Source organism: Furipterus horrens, unplaced genomic scaffold, assembly GCF_987537825.1.
Source record: "Furipterus horrens unplaced genomic scaffold, mFurHor1.1.pri manual_scaffold_10, whole genome shotgun sequence".
Taxonomy (NCBI): Eukaryota; Metazoa; Chordata; class Mammalia; order Chiroptera; family Furipteridae; genus Furipterus; species Furipterus horrens.
The window spans coordinates 35429072-35450490 of NW_028327180.1; the positions used below are offsets into that span (position 1 = coordinate 35429072).

Below are 21419 nucleotides of genomic sequence, written 5' to 3' on the forward strand. Positions count from 1 at the left end.
AAAAAGGGAACCCACTGTAAGGGAAAACGTATTTCCCAATGATATATCAGACAAGGGTTTAATCTCCAAAATATATAAAGAACTCATATGATTCAATACCAGGAAGACAAACAATCCAATTAAAAAATGGGCAAAGGACTTGAACAGATACTTATCCAAGAAAACATAGAGAAGGCCCAAAGACATATGAAAAGATGTTTAACACCACTAGCCATCAGAGATATAAATTAAAACCACAATGAAATACCACCTCACACCTGTCAGAATGCCTATTATCAATAAATCAACAAACAGGTCTTCCAGCCAAGATGGAGGCCTAGACAGACATGCTTTGTCTCCTTCCACAACTAAGAAGGACTACAAGTACCTCAAAACTAGAGAAAACCAGAAGTTCCAGAAAATCGAGCTGCATGAAAATCCAACAAAGATATAAAGAATACTCATCCAGACAGGTAGGAGGGGCGGAGAGGATACAATGTGGTGGTGGCAGCAGCTGCGGCAGAGGCAAGCCAGTGGAAAGCACAGTCACACATTTTAAAAAGTTGGGAGGGACACCTGGGGAGTGCTCCCAGCACTAGACGAGACCACTCAGCTCACGGTTCCATCACTGAGGAAAATAAAGCCTCATTTCTCTGACTATGCAAACCAGTGGGAGTTGGGTGGAGGAAGAAGCTGCTGGTCTCTCAGCAGAGTCCACTTGCCTAAAGGGTCCCCATGGCCCTAGAACATCTGCAGACCCACCCACTCTGGGAACGAAGACCAGGGCAACAGCTAGAGAGGTTCCAGTCCCATACGGAAGTGGTAGAAGTGCCTGGAAAAGAGGCGAGTGATGAGCAAGTGTCATTGTACCCCCTCAGACCCCTCCCTCACATAAAACTCCACAACGTGGTGAAATGGGTTGCCCTGTACTGACGAATACCTAAGGTTCCACCCCTTACAATATAACAGGTGAGACACCTCTACCTAAGACACAGAGGCAAACAAACACTGGAGTCTGTCAAGATGAAGAGACAGAGAAGTATGGCCCAAAAGAGGGAATGGATCAAAGTTCTAGTGGGACAACTAAGCGATGAGGAGATAGCCCACCTAACAGATGAAGAGTTCAAGACACTGGTGATAAAGATGCTCACAGGCTTGACAGATATGTTTAAGTATGGCAAACACATAAGGGAAGAAGTGAAGGTTATCCTAAATGAAACGAAGGATAATCCACACAAAACCAATGGTGAAGGAAAGGAAACCAGGGTTCAAATCAATGATTTGGAACATAAGGAAGAAAAAAACAGTCAACCAGTACAGAATGAGGAAACAAGAATTGAAGAAAATGAGGAGAGGCTCAGGAACCTCTGGGACAACTTTAAATGGGCCAAGAGCCAAATCATAGCAGTGCCAGAAGGAGAAGAGGAAGAACAAGAAAGCTTATGTGAAAAAACAATGAAGGAAAACTTCCCAAATTTGGTGAAGGAGATAGATATACAAGTTCAGGAAGCACAGAGTCCCAAACAAGCTAGACCCAAAGAGGACCACACCAAGACACATTTTAATTAAAATGCCAAAGGTTCAAGGTAAAGAGAGAATCTTAAAAGCAGCAAGAGAAAAGCAGAGAGTTACCTACAAAGGGGTGCCTATAAGAAGACTATCAGCTGATTTCTCCAAAGAAACTGCAGGCAAGAAGGGACTGGCAAGAAGTATTCAATGTGATGAAAAGCAAGGACTACTCTATCCAGCAAAGCTATCATTTAGAATGCAAGGGCAGATAAAATGCTTCCCAGACAAGGTAAAGTTAAAAGAGTTTGTCACCACCAAGCCATTATTATATGAAATGTTAAAGGGACTTATTTAAGAAGAGGAACATCAAAACTATGAACATTAAAATGACAACAAACTCACAACTATCAACAAATGAATCTAAAAAAATACAAACAAAATCCAAGTAAGCAAACCAGAATAGGAACAGAAACATAGGTATGGGGATCATTTGGAGGGTTACCAGCTGGGAGAGGGAAGGGAGAAAAATGGGGAAATGGTGCAGGGGTTAAAAAGCATAATTGGTTGGTACAAAACAGACAGGGAGAAGTTAAGAATAATATAGGAAAGGGTTGAAGCCAAAGAACTTATATGCACGACCCATGGACATGAACTAAGGGGTTGTGGAATTGCTGGAGGGAAGGGGCGTACTGGGGAGAGGGGAGCAAAGGGAAAAAAATTTGGGACTACTGTAACAACATAATCAATAAAATATATTTAAAAAAGAACAAATCCACAAACAAGTGTTGGCAAAGATATGGAGAAAAGGGAACCCTAGTGCACCAATGGTGGGAATGTAGACTGGTACAACCACTTTGGAAAACAGTACAAAGTTTTCTCACAAAATTCAAAATGTAACTGCCTTTTGACCCAGCGATTCCACTTCTGGGAATATGTCCAAAGAATCCCAAAACACAAATTCAAAAGAATATATATACCCCTATGTTCACAGCAGCATTATTTACAATACTAAGATCAGGAAATAACCTAAGTTGAGAAAAAAGCTGTGGTAAATTTACACAATGGATTATGCAGCAGTAAAAAAAGAAGGAATCCTTACCTTTTGCGACAGCATGGATGGAACTGGAGACTATTAGGCTAAGTGAAATAAGCCAGGCAATAAAAGACAACTACCATATGATCTCACTTATAACTAGAATCTAAGGGACAAAATAAATTAACAAGCAAAATAGAAACAAGAGGCACAGAAACAAGAAATAGATTGACAGCTGTAAGAGTGGAGGGGGAGACAGATTGAAAGAAGGTGAAGGGACTAAACAAATATATATGCGTCACCCATGGACATGAACAATGGTGTAGGAATTGACTGTGAAAAGGAGGGACTAGGAGGAGGAAGCAAAGGGGGAGAAATTGAGACAACTATAACAGCATAAACAATAAAAAAACCTTTTTATAAAAGGGAATATTACAAACAACTCTATAAACCTAAACTAGACAACTAAGATGAAGTGGACCAATTCCTCAAAAGCCACAAACTATCAAAACTCACCCAAGATGAAACTGATAATCTGAATAATCCTATAACTATTAAAGAAATTGAATTTGTAGTTTAAAACCTCCTGAAAATGATATGCACAGGCCAGATTATTTCACTGGTAAAATCTAATGAAGACTCAAAGAATTAACACCAATTCTACACAATCTCTTCTAGACTATAGCAGAGAATTAGCCTCAACTAATTCTATGAAGGATTACTAAGAAAACTATACCAATATCCCACATGAACATAAATGAAAAAGTTCTTAACAAAACCGTAGCAAATCAAATCCAAAAATATATTAAAAGCATAATATACCATAAACTAGTCAGGTTTGTTCCACAAAAATCAATCAATGTGAGATCCACCAAATTAACGTGATCTAACCAAATGATGCAGAAACAGCATTCAAGATATTAAAAGTTTTCAGCAAACTAGAATTAGAGAGTAACTTCCTCAACTTGATGAAGTGCATCTACTAAAACCCTAGAGTTAACAACATACTTAATAGTGAAACACTGGATTCTTACCTCTAAGATTGGAAACAAGGGACAGAGATGCCTGGTCTCACCAATCTTATTCGACATAGTCCTGGAAGTCCTACCAGCATAATAAAGCAAGAAAAGGAAATAACAGGTGTAGAGAATGGAAAAAGAAAATGGTCTCTACTTGCAGATGGTATTATTATGTATGTAAAACATTCCAAGGACTATAAACAAAAAACAAAAAACACCACACCCAAAACTAACAAGTGAGTTCAGCAAGGTTGCAGGATATAAGAAAAACATTTTAAAACATTGTATTTTTCTATATAATAAGCATGCAGGAACTAAATTAAAACAATACATTTATAATCACTAAAAAACCCCAAACAAAAACTATGTGTAGAATTTATATAAAATGCTGATGACAGAAATTAAAGAAGACAGAATAAATGAACAAGTTATACACTTTATTAGTTTGCTAAGGCTGCTATAACAAAGTATCATACAAACTGAGTGGCTTAAACAACAGAAATTCATTGTCTCACATTTCTGGAAGCTAGAAGTCTTAGATCAAGGTGTTGGCAAAAAAGTTACATCTGCACACAAAAAAAAGCAGTATATGACTTTTCATAGCAGCTTTATTTGTAATTGCAAAGAGCTGGAAACAACACAATGTCTTTCAGTGGGTGATTGGTTAAGCAAATTATAGTGCATCTCTATAACGGAATACTACTCAGCAATTAAAAACAATGACTATTCATACATATAACAACTTGCATGGATCTCAAGGGCATTATGCTAAATGAAAAAAAAGCTAATCTCAAAAGATTACATAGTGTATGACTTTATTTATATAACATTCTTGAAATGACAAAATTATAGAGATGGAGAACAAATTAGTGGTTGCTTGATATCCTTGGTAGTGATAAAACAGTCCTGTGTCTTAACTGTAGCTGTGGCTACATGTGATAAAACTGCAAAGACTACACACACACACACACACACACATATATAGATAGATAAAAATGAGTACATATCAAAACTGATGAAATATGATAAGGTCTGTAGATTGTACCAATGTTAATTTCCAGGTTTTGATACTGTGAAATAATTATACAAGATGGTAAGATGGGGGGAAACTAGGTAGAATACACAGAATCTCCTGTACTAATTTTGGCAATCCCAGGAATCTAAAATTATTTTAAAATTAGAAGTTAAAAAATACAGTCACACACTGATAAATTCACATACATCATATATATGCATATGTATGTCTCAAGGAAGTCTCAAACTTGCTTGGTACTAAGCAAAACACAAAATACCAACTAATCCAATATTATTATGTTACTATGCTAGTAAAACCTCTGTCTGTGAGTCCCATCATGAATTATAAAATTGATGTGACATTTTGCACTGCTTGCACTGAGCTGAAAGCTACAAGTTTATGCTTCTGTCACTTATTAGCTGTAAGTACCTTGTGCTATAACTCAGCTAGCACTTACTCACAGCTGCTATAAGCCAGGCAGCGTTCTAAGTGCTTTACACACATTAGTCCATTAGCCCTCTCAACAATCCCATAAAGTAGGTACTATCATTATTAATCCCATTTTATAACACACATGAAGGAAATGAGGCATAGAAAGTTACGTAATTTGCCCAAGATCACACAGTTATACAGAGCCAAGAGTCAAACCATGGTATTCTTATCCAAAGCCTTTGAACTTAACCAATTTGTTCTACATAACCTCTCTCTAAACTGTATTTTCCTCCTGTGTAAAATAGCCTTAATAACAGGTAAATAGTAATATATAAAATAGCATACGGAACCCAGTAAACAAAAGCTTTAAAAGGGGATTAGAGAAGAGCTGCAAATTAATAGAGCTGCAGAAGGCCTATCTGATGGGCATAAGGAAACCTGCTAAATTCCCTGTTCTCAAATGCCAAGTGAGAAAGTCAATGGAAAGGATGTTTTAAAAAGCAAAGCAAAACAAAACATAGATGAATCTCAAAATCATTATGCTGGGTGAGAGAAACCAGACATAAAAAAGTGAATACTGCATGACTACATTTATATAAAACTGCAGGAAATGAAACTAACGCATAGTGACAGAAAACAGATCAGTTGTTGCTTCTTGGAGCAGGGAGTCAACAGGGCGAGGCTTCTGAGGTGATGGAAATGCTCTATCTCAAGACTGAGTGATGGTTTCACAGGTACATACATCTCTCAAAACTCAACGAATTGAACACTTTAAATGGGTACAGTTTATTGTACACAAATTATACCTTAGTAAAACTGTTATATAAAAACAAATAAGAATATTAATATTTTTCAAATAAGCAAATAGCCTTGACTTTTACCCTAACAATTTTTAACCTCAGCAAAATAAAAATTAAATGAAGTAGCCCTAATACTGTGAAGTTGAGAATATATAAAATAAGTAATACTTTCAAAACACTATGAAGTAGAAAAAGGATCTTCAGTTGATTAAATTTTCATTTTCTTACTGAGTACTTCCTTAAACAGTAATACTTTTGTTAACTAAATTAAGACAGGTGTAGGAAGTTTACAAACTTAAAAGTAACTTTCTAAAATTAAATTTCTGGTTTCTACAACAAAAATACAACATGGAACCTTCTAGTCTTTGTTCAAATTCAAATCAACCAAGCCTTTGTGCTCCCAATCTCTTTCTTCCTTCAAATTTCCACTCCTGTTACCATAGGAACCTGCTAGCTGACAGGCCTTCAAGCATAGCAACAGCCGAAGCTTAGCAAGGGGTATGAAAAGGGGACAGAGTCAAAGGCCAAAATTTGACTCAGGAGAATCAGAATTCCAATCTTAGTTACTCTACAAAGGGTCTGGTAACCATAGAAATAGTATCCTACTGGATTTGGTAATATTATGACTAAATTCACTAAATGTGAAGCTAAATGTGGAATGGCCTTGAAAATTCAAAAATGGTATTCACTCTATTTCAGATCAAAATTAGAAAAAGAAATGTAAAAACAACTGTTTAGAATAATTTTAAATGATTAAATGTACTTTATAAAACTCCTCTATTGTAACAATAAAATTCCTAATGGGAAAAGATCCAAAACTTTAATAATTATTTTGTATTAAAAAAAAAATCTAGGTTTACAAAATACCTTTACTCCCAATATATTTCCTTTTCTTTTACAAATCTTAGCATTTTTAAATGTCTCATAACAGCATATTAAGTGCTTTCCAATAGTCTTTTAGTGAGTTGGTCTGCAGAAATATGCCATTATCACAGAAGCATATTTATATTCATAAGTCAAAGGGGAGTTCCCAAAACAGTTCATAAAATTTGACTTCCCTTTAGGGAGTAAACTTTAATATTCAAGTATTATGAACAGTAGTTAATTATAGCCTATCTCAAAAGATGCAACTTAACAAATCAAATTCCACCACACTTAGTAGGTTAATTGAAAACAAGTTTTTGAAGATATTCCTTTAAAGTGACTTGCAACACAAGAGAATCAATTAAAATTTTTAAAAGCTGCTTTTCCCCCTAAAAGTGAAAAATAACTAAATGCAATTAATTAACTCTCCAACTTGTATATACATTTTTCAATTTAGAAGCTTCTTAATTTCTGGCTGGTTTCCCTGTCACACAATAGGCTTCTCAAGCCAATTCACTAAACTGTTGTTTGCTTAGGAAAAAAACACCTTATTATTAATAACCTAAGCAAAAGATAGTAAGAGAAGTAAATCTGCTGGATAATGTATGTATTCTTAAGATGTAATCATAAGTTTTGAAAATATAATCAGAAATTTCATTTCCTAAAAAGACTATCCACAAAATGTTAATAATTATTGTTACGTAGGTATATATTATGCTATTCCCTTAAAGACACACACACATACACACCTTTCAAAGCCCACTCAAATATCATCTGCAACTGATGCCTTCCAGATATGAGCCTTCTCTTTTGAACCCCCTGAGCACTTTATGATTTTATGGCATTTACCAAGTTCTTCCTTAAGTTTCAATCAATCAATCAAAATATATGTAATAAATAGTAAGTCTTAGGCACTGCAACTGGGAGCTAGGCCAAAAAGAACCATTGGGTTTTTCTTAATAAAGTTTTTGTACTATTTTATTATTTTAGAAGTGCAATGTGTTTCTTACAGAAAATCAGAAAGGAAAAAAAAACATTATATGAAGAACATAGGAAACACGAATAAATTGTACTTATTCAGAAATAACCACCACTAGCCTTCAGAAAAGCTTTTCAGATCACTTGATCTACATGAACATACATATTTTTTTCTTCACCCAAAGTAGCAGGATACCACACATAATGTTTTGTTATCTACTCCTATTTTTTCCTACTTATTAATGTATTCAATACAACTGTTAGAATTTTGACAGGCAAAGATACAGAAGAGTATTAAGGCAGAAGGACCATGAGAGGTCTAGATGTGAAAATTGGGTTGTTTTATTCTTTAGCTTAATTACACCACTTGTAGGTGCAAACAGGTATGTTGAAAGCTTGAAGTAAAGACCAGAAAGGGGCGGGGAGCAAAGTAAAACACCAAATTCACAGTAAGTGGTAAGCGGTATCCTTGGTGTTGGCGTTATTATTTCTACAATTCTCACCAAGTGCCCTACTATTTAGTACCCCAGGAGATTAGGTGGTTAGGTACAGCACCATAACCGTAACTAGGAATACTACCACCCCTTATGGAATTCACAGTTTATCAAGTTCATTAATTCATTCACACATATATATAGCAGAGGTGCTGTTAGGTGCAGGGCATACAGATGAGTAAGGGTAGGCTCTGCTTTCAACAGCAAAAAAACATCAAGCCACCCTTCAGTAGGAATTGAATTTTAAAAACGAGAAATGACAACCTCACACCAATTAGGATAACAACTATCCAGGAAAAAACAACAACAAATAAAACAAGTGTTGGTGAGGATGTGGAGAAACTGAAACCCTTGTTCACTGCTGGTAGGTAAGTAAAATAGAGCAGCTGCTATGGAAAACAGTATGGTGGTTCCTCAAAAAATTAAACAGAATTATCATATGATCCAGGAGTATCACTTTTGATATATATACCCCTCCCCAAAGTAACAGCAGAGACTGGAACAGATATTTGTACACTCATGTTCATAGTGGCATTACTTACAATAGCTAAAAGGTACAAGCAACCCAAATGTCTGATAGATGAATAGAAAAACTAAATGTGTGGTATGTACATACAATGGAGTATTATTCAGCCTTAAAAAGAAAGAAAATTCTGACACGTTACATGGGTGACCCTTGAACACATTATGCTAAGTGAAATAAGCCAGTCACAAAAAGGCAATTAATTTGATTTATGTGGTACCTAGTAGTCAAATTCAGAAAGAAAGTAAGTAGAATGGTGGTTACCAGGAACTCCAGGGACAAGAGAATGAAGTGTTATTGTTTAATAGGTACAGACTTTCAATTTTGGAAGATGAAAAAGTACTGGAGAAAGACAGCGGTGATGATTTTATAACAGGTGAATGTACTTAATGACACTGAACTATATACTTAAAAATGGTTGAAATGGTAAATTTTATTTCATATATATTTTGCCATGATTATAAAATAATTTTTTGAGTAATACCTGTAAGTACTACTATGAAATATCCAGGTTATATTGTAAGTGAAAAAAGGTAATGAAAACAAACAGTATGACACTATATAAAAGAAAAGTGAAACAATATATAAATATAATTATAAAACATTTATAAAATATATTTACAATTTTTTAAAGTATATTTTATTGATTCTGTTGTTACAGCAGTCCCAATTTCTTTACCCTTTGCTCCCTTCTTACCAGTACCACCCTTCCCTCCAGCAATTCCGCAACCCCTTAGTTCATGTCCATGGGTTGTGCATGTAAGTTCTTTGGCTTCACCCTTTCCTATATTATTCTAAACTTCCCCCTGTCTATTTTGTACCAACCAATTATGCTTCTTAATCCCTGCATCATTTCCCCATTTTACTCCCTTCCCCCTCCCAGCTGGTAACCCTCCAAATAATCCCCACACCTATGCTTCAGTTCCTATTCTGGTTTGCTTACTTGGATTTTGTTTGTATTTTTTTAGATTCATTTGTTGATAGTTGTGAGTTTGTTGTCATTTTAATGTTCATAGTTTTGATGTTCCTCTTCTTAAATAAGTCCCTTTAACATTTCATATAATAATGGCTTGGTGGTGACAAACTCTTTTAACTTTACCTTGTCTGGGAAGCATTTTATCTACCCTTGCATTCTAAATGATAGCTTTGCTGGATAGAGTAGTCCTTGCTTTTCATCACATTGAATACTTCTTGCCAGTCCCTTCTTGCCTGCAGTTTCTTTGGAGAAATCAGCTGATAGTCTTCTTATAGGCACCCCTTTGTAGGTAACTCTCTGCTTTTCTCTTGCTGCTTTTAAGATTCTCTCTTTATCTTGAACTTTTGGTATTTTAATTAAAATGTGTCTTGGTGTGGTCCTCTTTGGGTCTAGCTTGTTTGGGACTCTGTGCTTCCTGAACTTGTATATCTATCTCCTTCACCAAATTTGGGAAGTTTTCCTTCATTGTTTTTTCACATAAGCTTTCTTGTTCTTCCTCTTCTCCTTCTGGCACTGCTATGATTTGGCTCTTGGCCCATTTAAAGTTGTCCCAGAGGTTCCTGAGCCTCTCTCCTCATTTTCTTCAATTCTTGTTTCCTCATTCTGTACTGGTTGACTGTTTTTTTCTTCCTTATGTTCCAAATCATTGATTTGAACCCTGGTTTCCTTTCCTTCACCATTGGTTTTGTGTGGATTATCCTTCGTTTCATTTAGGATAACCTTCACTTCTTCCCTTATGTGTTTGCCATACTTAAGCATATCTGTCAAGCCTGTGAGCATCTTTATCACCAGTGTCTTGAACTCTTCATCTGTTAGGTGGGCTATCTCCTCATCGCTTAGTTCTCCCACTAAAATTTTGATCCGTTCCCTCTTTTGAGTCATACTTCTCTGTCTCCTCATCTTGACAGGCTCCAGTGTTTGTTTGCCTCTGTGTCTTAGGTAGAGCTGTCGTTCCTGTTACATTGTAAGGGGTGGAACCTTAGGTATTTGTCAGTACAGGGCGACCCATTTCACCACACTATGGTGCTTTGTTGGGGAGGGATCCAAGAGGGAACAATGCGGCCCGCTCATCACTTGCCCATCTTCCAGGCACCTCTCCCACCTCCTTACGGGACTGGTGCCTCTAGCTGTTGCCCTGGCCATTGTTCCCAGAGTGGGTGGGTCTGCGGATTTTCTAGGACCATGGGGGCCCTTTAAACAAGCAGACTCTGCTGAGAGACCAGCACTTTCTTCCTCCATCCCAACCCCCAGTGGTTTGCACAGTCAGAAGCAATAAGGCTGTATTTTCCCCAGCACTGGGACTGTGAGCTGAATGGTCTGATCTGGGGCTGGGAATGCTCCCCAGGTGTCCCTCCTCACTTTTTAAAATGTGTAACTGCATTTTCCGCCAGCCTGCCACTGCCGCCGCTGCCGCATCTGCTGCCACCACACCGCGTCCTCTCTGCCCCAGCTCCGCCCCTCCTACCTGTCTGAATGAGTATTTCTTCTTTATATCTTTGTTTCTTGGACTTCCATGCAGCTCAATTTTCTGAAACTTCTGGTTGTCTCTAGTTCTGAGGAAGTTTTATTCCTTCTTAATTGCGAAGGGAGATGCAGCGAGTCTGTCTACGCCTCCATCTTGGCTGGAAGTCTATATTTGCAATTTTTAATGGAAGTATAAACAAAAACATTTTTCACTGACTACCTTTAGGTTGAAACAAGAACACGACAGAGGTGAGAAAGCCAGAAACTGGGTATCTTGAAATGTACCTTGTTCTACATATAAAGTTTTAAAACATGATTATACAATAAAATAAATTAAAACCAAAAGAATTTGTCATTCCTCAAAACCAAAATGAAACATATGAACCTAACTGTGAATTGAGTTTAACCACAGATAAGAAGTATTTAACTTGAAAACACAGTATTTGATTGTATATCCTTGGTAAAAGACACCCTTAGGAACAAAAAGTACCAAAAAAATCTTAAGCTGCTTTTAGTAACCATATTGTTTGTAATAATATTGCAATTATTCTGAAATTATACAATGTGTATAATAAAGCTTCACTATAAAAAAGAAACAAAAATAACACTTAAATAAAAACTGCAATATTATTTGAATTGAAAGTATCAGTAAAAACTTATGATGTACTTTTTTTTCTATTACAGTTGTTCCACTTTTTCCCCCATTGCTCAACCCCATCCCTTCCTCCACATCCATCTCTACCCCGTTACCCCATAGTCCATGTCTATGGGTATGATATACTTCCTGAAAAAAAAAAAGTAGTTCTAGCTCTGTCCATGAAAAGGCCTAAAAATGATTAACCTAGTATCAATAGGCTTAGCACCCAGATAGTGGTCTTTAAATATCCTTTCCAACTAAAAAGAACCAATGCTCCCTAGATAAACTAATGATTCAAGGTGTGAAAATTAATAAAGGAAACCTCAATTAAAATTAGAGCTCAATAAAATTAGAGCTAAGAAGGCCTATTAGAGGGAGCTCTCAAGTATTATCAGTCATAGCCAATTATGCCAAATAGGAAGACATCAATTAATCAATTAATCCAGTTACAGACCCCAACCAATTGGAAAAATGTGCTTGCACAGTAAGTACATCTACTTTACTACTCCAGCAAGAGGAAGGTTTTCTTCTTGCCCAGCAATTACACCAGCCAATGGAAACAGTGCAGCTCAACCGATGAGAAGTCATAATCACCTATAAACTCTTACTTTCCTCCAATGAACTTTCATTGCTCCTTGCTGGTAACTTCCTTGCCCTGCCCTCCTTACTAAAGCCTTCCATCTTGTATAATCCCTGCTTGCTAGATAAGATGTTGCCCTGTTTGTAAATTGTTTAATAAAACCAACTAAGTCATTAAACTTAGTTCAAATTTGTTTATAAACAAATATTTGAGGCAGAATTTTATGAAATGGACTTAGATCATACCAGAAAGCAAAGAAGCTATTAGAAACCACTAGAGTACTGTAAAAAACTCAGGAGCTACCTTGAAGAGGCTCCCACTAACAAAGATGGAATAGATTGAGCCCCAATAAGAATAATAATTGTAATGAACTGAAACACATCAAATACGTTAAAAATCCATGCGTTTATAATGATACTTAAAAAAAAAAAAGATTTCACTGGCCACCTTTGAAGATCAACTTATCCTAAAAACTAATAAAGGAGTATGATCAGGTATTGAATATTTATCCTGTCTTTCACATGTAAACTGTACATAAAAGTAACTCACGAGTCTAGTAGTCAAAGAGAGGAAGTTCCTATTTATTTTTTTAAAAATTTTATTTACTTACTTTTAGAGAGAGGGGAAAGGAAGGAGAAGGAAAGGGAGAGAAACATCAATGTGAGAGAGATACATTAATCAGTTGCCTCTCCCACACACCCAACTGTGAACCTGGCTAGCAACCCTTTCTGGGAATTGTACCAGCGACCTTTTGGTTTGCAGGCCAGCGCTCAATCCACTGAGCTACACCAGCCAGGGCGGTTCCTATTTATAAAGTATTCCAGCTGAGAAATGAAGATGATAAATTAGAATATCACCATTTTGCAAACCCTAAATAAAATTATTGATCTAGGAAATCATCAATGACTGCTAAAATTATAGAATGACAACTCGATATTATGTGCCTATGAAGTGTCCCCCCCCCCCACTCCATCCCCCAAAAAAGAAATCAAAGGACACAGAGGAGCATGGTAAATAACACCACAGGGATGCAATTAGCAAACTAAAGACTATGGGAAACTCTACAGGGCAAAGATCTTTATTACAAGGAAAAAGGGAAAGGGGGGAAGGGAAGGAGAAACTATATATTAAAAGAGACTTTTCAATTGATTTGGAAAGTCAACTACAGAAAAATGTGAAGCACTATGAGAACTTTGTACATAATTGTGTATTTGAAAATATTAAGGAAGTAATAAATATATGGTGTTTATATATTTTCAGAGTCCTTACTGTACAGAGTTATTAGATTGGCCAAAAAGTTCCTTTAGTTTTTTTCCATAAAATAAAAGACATTTTTTGATTTTCACCAATAACTTTATTGATTTGGATATTTTGAATACGTCGGCTATCTACCACATGGTATAACGCTGATTGTTCTCAATTAATGTCTTGATTTGATTGCTATCAACTTCAACTGGTCTACCCGACAGTGGGGCACTGTCCAGCAAGAAATCTCCAGCATGAAACTTTGCATACCACTTTTGACACATTCCATCAGCACCTTCTTCATACACTGGACAAATTTTTGTCTGCATTTCAATTGCATTTTTACCATTCTTGAAATAAGAAAGTATAACATGCTGAAAATGTGTATTTTCTTCTATCTTCAATATTAAAACAGCTACACAAAAATTCACCAATTTTGATTAGGTTTTTTTTTTGTAATGCACACTGATATGACAGCTGTCGCAATATAATCTAACAAAATTGTTTCAAATGAAGTTAAAGACAACTAAGTGCTACTAGAGCCATCTTACAGGGGGGAAAAAAAATGAACTTTTTGACCAACCCAAAACATATATGGAAATATTTATGGATGAAATTATGGTGCTTGAGATTTGCTTCAAAGTAACCAGTTGGGTGTGAGGTCATAAATGAAACAAGACTAGCTATAATTTGATAATTTTTAAAGCTGGATGCTGAGTATACGACATTTATTATACTGTTCTGTGTTTATATAACTGAAATTTTCCATAACAAAAAATTAGAGAAAAAAAGCGCTAAAATTTGGGTTTGGATAACTGGAAGACTGGTTCAAACATCCTTTATTTTTAAAGAACCATAAAGGATACCAAGGATGTTCAGACAGGCTTTTAGCTCTGTGTTCCCACTAGTCTGTCCCATTGCCAACTTCCCATGTTATAGAAAATCTTTAATGAGAATGACAAAAGAAAACAAGAAATGGAAGCAAACACAAACCATCCCAGGAGTTTTTCCTCTAATTTTCCCACAGAGATTTAGTTTCTCTTAAAAAAAAAAAAAAAAGAGTAGACAAGCACTCAACCTCCCAAAGAGATTAGGGTGACAGGCAACAAAGAATGCTTTGCATTCACAGAGCACTTTAACTTTTTAAAGCTCTTTAACATACACATGACTATATCATTTGATCTTAACAATAACCTTGTAAAATGGACAGGGAAAACTTCACTTCCTAGAGGAAACCAACACAAAGAAGCCACAGAACTAGTTAGCAGAAAACAAGTCTTTTCATCCCATTCTAGTACTTTTTTTTCACTAAACTCTTCCTCTACTATTCAATTTAGTTATTCAGGATGGGAGTAAAGGCTCCTCAGATCTCTTTTATTACCACTAAAGCCACAAATACCTGATAACGTGTGGGCTGGTAAAGGTAGTTACTGTACTGACAACTTGTTGTCCATGCTGTACAGCTCCCAAAAATTTACTTAGAAGTACGAAGAGCTCAAAATGGTTTGAGAAACTCAAGAATAAGAATTTTTTTCCTATCAAAAGCCAATGATACTCAAGGGGAAAAGAAAGTCATCAAGTTAAGAAGTTATAAATATTAAAAAAAAAAAAAAAAAAAGAAGTTATAAAAATTTAGCCCTGGCTGGTTTGGCTCAGTGGACTGGGTGCTGGCCTGGGAATCAAAAAGTCATGAGTTTGATTCCCAGTCAGGGCACATGCCTGGGTTTCAGGTCCCCAGTTGGGGGTGTGTGAGAGGCAACCGCACATTGATGTTTCTCTCCCTCCTTTCCCCTCTCTCTAAAAATAAACAAATAAAGTCCTTTTTTTTTAGTTATAAAAATTTAGTGCGTGTGTGCTTGTGTATAGATGTGCATGTTCTGGAAGGTAGGGTAGAGAAATAAATACATTAACAATATCTTCTTTTCCAACTTAATAAATTGATACTTATCCTATTATTTAAAAATGTCCCAATTTCAATGGAAGTACAGACTGAGTCTCTATATACAATAAAAGAACACCTAACTTGCTGATTGCAAGTAATCAAATTTGAGATAACCAGATCCTGCACTTTCTCTCATCTGTGCATCCTAGCTCACTCCCATTTACTATCCTGTTGCATGCATTTATTTTGACTCACCAAACATCAGAAGAGGAATAAACCAGGCAGGCTTGAAGCCTGGGCCTGCTAAAAGATGCTACACCTAGGAAATCGCCCTTCAATTCAAGTTCCACTGTGAACACTCAAGTGTGTTTTGGGATTACCTGCTCCAATTACTTGCTCCTGGCAGAAATGTATCCAAATTCCTGGATGAAGGGTGTCATCAATAGATATAAGTCCTTCTAAGGACCCAAGAATTCTTCCCTCTGGAAGTGTGTTGACTTCTGAGTAGCTAAGTCTTTTACTATTACAGAAACTTCACATTCTTAAACTGTCAGATGAGTCTTTCTGTCAGTGTAGCATCACTGTCCTAATATGACAACCATGATACAAGCAACTTCCCCAATATTAATTACTTCAAATCACTAGAGCCTTCTCGTACAAAATATTACCCACTTAGGTGCTCTCCCTAGGATGTGTGAAATTCAAACTGAGGTAACCTCATTTCCAATAAAATATCTAGACTACATGTGCTTATTTGAGAAGAAAATAGAGATAGCTTAACACAAGTATCATCTTTCTAGTACTTTCTCTGTAGGATCACTTAGAAATGGAATTTGGAATAGAATCAACATTTGCAGATCCCCTATTGTGTGCCATGAACTGTGGTAGTTACTTTATAAATCTCTCATTTAATCCTAACAACCCTCTGAGATATTTTTGTTATTGATGTTTTTTCACAAATGAAGGAACCAAGACTCTGGAATGTTAAGTGACTTCAGTCCAAAGTCTTAAATTTACTACATGGCACAGCCAAAAGGTGAGTCCAAATCAGTACAAATATCTTTATGAGTCGCTTACCACTTTGCTTTCCAAAGGAGCTGTACTAACTTGTAATGATATTAAAAACAAGAGTACTCCAACTTCAATTTTTGTGTGTGAGAAAACTGATGGCTTTAATACACAACAGGGCTACAGTGCCTGGAACCACATTACTGCATTAACCTTTTGAATGCCAACATCGCTGTGACCAATGCTGACAAATTTTCCCAAAAGTGACAGCCTCGCTCCCAACGACTTTTTGATAGCTATAAATGTAAATAACAATGGAATAATTCATATTTTATGTTTTGTTCTCTTTTTTGTACCTCAGGTTATATATTGATATAATTTTTCTCATGTTGATCCAAATATCGAATTACAGATGGCATTCAAAGGGTTAAACCAATACCCATATTCATATTCATATATCCTAATCTGACAATCTTTATCAAATCTCCCTTTACTAGTTAGACCTTGTGTGCTCAGAGGAGGAGCAGACAATGTTTTGTTCAACCTCCATAAAAGCTTCAAATATTTGGAATATATAAGAGGCCCTTTACATTTCTAAATCTATGAATAATAATCTTTCTACAAGTTTTCCCAGACAGATTTACGTTAGTCTACTTAGAAGTACTGAACCTTTGAGTTATATTATAAAAGGAAGAATTTCAAAACATGTAGGCTTCAATTTGCTGAAAGCATTGTAACAATGGATTAAAGACTAAAGTACAAAACATTCTCTGTAAATTATGTGTATCATATAACTACATTAATATGAGAAAATGGGTAAATGGTAAAGTCTATCACTTTTTAGAGTACTTACTATCTTCCAAGTACCTTATACAAGTATTTTCATTTTCTACCTTACAAAAGCTTATATGATTATTAACTCCATTTTACAAGCAAAGAAACTATGGTAAGGGAAGTTCACATAACATGCCAGCTAGAAAGTGATAGAACTAGAATTCAGGTCTGTCCAAATCCAAAAACTATGCTCCCTTACTGCCACCATTTACCGTGTCCTTGTTCTTATCTGGTAAACATAGCCTTGTCCATAATTCTTAAACCAGTATGGAACCACATATATACTTACTAAAACCTATTATTAACTATATCCATTACTTTGTCATAGTTTCTAAAATAAAATCATTAAAAGTGCCTAAAAAATTACTATTAAAAAACTTTACATAAATTTTCATGAAGTCCTGAGATGTCAAGAACAGATAATTCACACACCAAAAATTTTTTGTTGCTTCAGAGTTATTGTTCTTAAAAAACAAAAACAAAAACTGATGTAAACATGGTAAGGCCAGGAAATCATTTTAAGCATTTAAGAAAATTCAAATATTGTAAACCACCATCCTAAAGGCTGAACAAAAAACACACTTTTCAAAATCACATTACCATCAATACTTAATGACTCCGTCGTCGTCGGCAGCCGTCCGTCTCGAGAGACGATGGTGTAGCTTCTTAAGAGTCTATCTGCACCGCCGAGAATGGTTGTGCAGTCCGACTCGGGAGTGACACCGTATCTGTCTCCTCCCGTGTTGAATCAACATCTTGCGATGACGCTGAAGCTACAGAGCCTGGGCAGGGTAATATGGAGGGTCTGCTGTTGCCCATGCAGTAGACCCCCGCTCTCTTCGCAGCTGAAGGGTCCAAGGGAAAGACGGAGTCAATACAGCTTGGCTTCAGGTGCGCCGCAGGAGTTGCCGGTGTTGACTACAACGTCAAACCGCCTTAGGGACTCCGGCTCCGGATTTTCTGTCGGGGTTTACTCCCTTAGCCTTTCCCCTGAAGAGGTATGCCGCAAGGCAGCGGAGGTTTTTTGGAGTCAGAGTTTTCCTTCTCTGATGTACCCTGACTGGAAGATCGAACCAGCGACACTTAGCTCGCAGGCCGACGCTCAATCCACTGAGCTAAACCAGCCAGGGCGAAATACTTAATGACTAAATTATGAATATTATACCTAAAGTTTTATTACCAGCCAAATAACAGAAAAGATGTGATCAAAACTTGGACAATCTTAAACTTTTAAATGGATATTACCTACCACGTTCTAGTTGTTTCAAGCTTCTTTATAAAAGTATGACTAAAAAACAAGCCAGATAACGTTCCCCAAACATCAATTCTTCAAACTCTTACGAGTCTGAACCTAAATACAGAACTTTTTAATGTACAAGATGTAGTTTAAAATAACATATTCTTTCCATTAATTATCAGACACATTTGTTAACAGGACAACATAAGAATCATTTTCTAAGATATGTCAAAGAATAGATTATCTTACCTCCATTGCTAGAGCTGCTGTCTGTTGGTCATAATGATTCAGAAGATTAGGCATGAAGGTAGTATTATAAGGCAAATCTTGGCACATCCTCAACGTAATAGGTTCACAAGAAAACAAACTGTGCCCACCTATATGCCCCACAAACATAGTCAAAGGCCAAAGATAGGAGACGATCCAATTCATAGCCATCCTTCTTGGATCTGAATGAGATTTGGATGATCAGGCCTATTCAATATGTATTTTAGATATCTGTACACCTGCAGGTCTCAGCTTGAAGAAGTACTTCTTCTATATCTTACTATTAAGTTCTCCAAACAGGTAAATACTCTGCACCGTCAGAGGTTTGTTAGCTTGGTCTCACAAAAGGCATTTGTTTTTGGTTTCACAATACGGGAAAATGACATCATCTTGTCTCTTCTTTTCATTTTATTACATAGGGCACAATTGGCCAACATATCGAGTTGATCAACCGCATTCCCAAACGATAGATTCCATCTTAGGAGAAGAGCTATTTCTTCCTTTTTCTTCCTTTGACTGAAATATCTGAAAAGTAGTTTTTTAAAAATGAGAGAAATTAGTCATTTCCTCTCAAAATATTGTAGACTTGATATAAAATCTTTGATGTGCTCAATGTTGTAGGATACAAAATCAATATACAAAAAGTTACATTTTTATACACTGACAATTAACTATCAGAAAGAAAAATAAACAACCTTTGATGAGAGAAAGCATACTGACCTAACAGATAAGATACATAGGTATCTCATAAAGATATAGTATAGTTTTTCTACCTTATCATTTGTTATAGATATATTTTAAAAAGCATTTAAAATATAAAATAATATTAAATGTCAATTGTAACTGACAAGTTTTTTAAAAACCAGCATTTAAAGGCAAATTTTCTTCCCTCGGTTGTTTATATAACATATGGTTTAATTTGTCTTATTGATAGCAATTTTTAATTTCCCACAAGCTGTTATTGACCCATTTTGGAAAATATTCATGCTGTTGTCCTAAATGTTATTTAAATAGCTGCCATACTTATAATCTAAGTTATTGAATTTTAAATTTATTTTATGTATTTTAATCATTAATAGTGCATTTTTACATTAGTTGATTTGGCAGAAGGTATCTGAAAGAGAGAAAATATAAATAAAACAAAAAAATATGGATTCAAGCCTCTTAGCAGCTGTGTGAATGAAAACATGCCACTTCTCTGAACTCAGAATTTTCTTCCTGAAAATATCACCTCTCTTAACAAGAATGATACAGAAGTAAATTATGAGGGAAAGTATATAAAAGTATAAATGATAAAGCAGCAACAAACACTGGGAATTTTTTAAACTGAATTAGTTTATATAAAGGCTACCTTTATCAACCAATATTAGTCTGGCAAAAAGAATGCTCTAAAAGTAATATCAGGAAATTTTTCCAACATTGCATCATCTTTTTAGATAGCACAAAAATTTAGTGCCACGCACAGACGCTGAAATATTTGACCAACAAATATTCCAATACACACAGCCAGGCTGCAAAGAATAGAAATAATCACTAGAAAGTCAAAGCAGGACTAGGAATGATTCCCAGTTCGTTTCCACTAAGCATTAGAATCTCTGACTTTCCACTACTCTTCTAGGGGCAAAATACTTATATTGTTTGGGGATTGGGAGGATGTGGGTGGATTTGAAGGCAGGTCTGGTAGGAAAAAAGCATACTCTCAGTTACAATACTTTATTTGGTTTAGAGATGATGTTAAATTTGCTCATATTTCATTTTATTTTTGTTTCATATGCACTGGCTATTTCTGTGTTTGTTGTAGAGAGCCTTGTTTGGGAAAACATGAGAAATTCAGGTTGAGAAATTCTCAGAGACCAAGGTTAATTAGACAACTTAAATATTAGGGCTCATACCAGCTTAGACCTTACTGGTTCGGCTTAAGCAGGGCAAGAAACTGTCCTGCATTGCACTGATTATCAATGACTGGAACCTCTTCATCCCAAGCTTGAATTACTAGGCATAAAAAACTATTTGGAGAAAGTAAAGGAATAACCAAATCGTCCCAAATTTTCTTGAGAAGTGGAAGAAGAGGGAAGTCTATGACCTCTAGAATTAGTAACACTAAAGTTATGACCATTCCCTGCCCCAAATGCCTCTCTATACCAAAATCTCTAAATCAAAAATCTTTTTAAGAGTTTCTTGGCATGCCTTTCTTTCCTCCTTCAAGTTGGCCCCAGAAATATGAAATCTGGTTATAGAAAACTGATATTAGTCATTTATATTTAAGCTTAATGGCCATGCAGCACCATAACAATTACGCATATCATTAAACATGTGTCAAATAACTCCTGAAAGCTTTATTAGGTCACAGCATTAAAGCATCCATGTAAGTTCAGTCTTTGTAGTTTGTTGCTTATACAGCATGTTCATCTGCTTGCAACTAAAAAAAATTAAAGGGAACATTGCTCCCTATTAAATGTGTATATAATAATAAGAATTTCAAATATTTCACTGGACAAATGTTTTTTCAAGAAGTGATGGGTTTCAAATTTATGGTTCAAAGAATACTACCATATAAAACTTGAGGAAGAAACTGAGCAATACCCATTGGGTCTTTAAAACTAGATGAGACTTCCCCTTAACACTTTTTCCTACTCCATCTAT

General features: G+C 35.9%; 1 protein-coding gene across 2 annotated transcripts in view; it reads right to left on the reverse strand.

Moving 5' to 3' along the window:
- Positions 1 to 21419, reverse strand: part of FZD3 (frizzled class receptor 3) — a 71805-nt gene that overhangs the window by 45181 nt on the left and 5205 nt on the right. For both annotated transcript variants that reach the window (XM_090288323.1, XM_090288322.1), the window contains one exon: positions 18759 to 19301. In XM_090288323.1, coding sequence (XP_090144449.1) covers positions 18759 to 18947 — 189 coding nt within the window. In that variant the 5' untranslated portion in view covers positions 18948 to 19301. The remainder of the gene's footprint in view (positions 1 to 18758; positions 19302 to 21419) is intronic.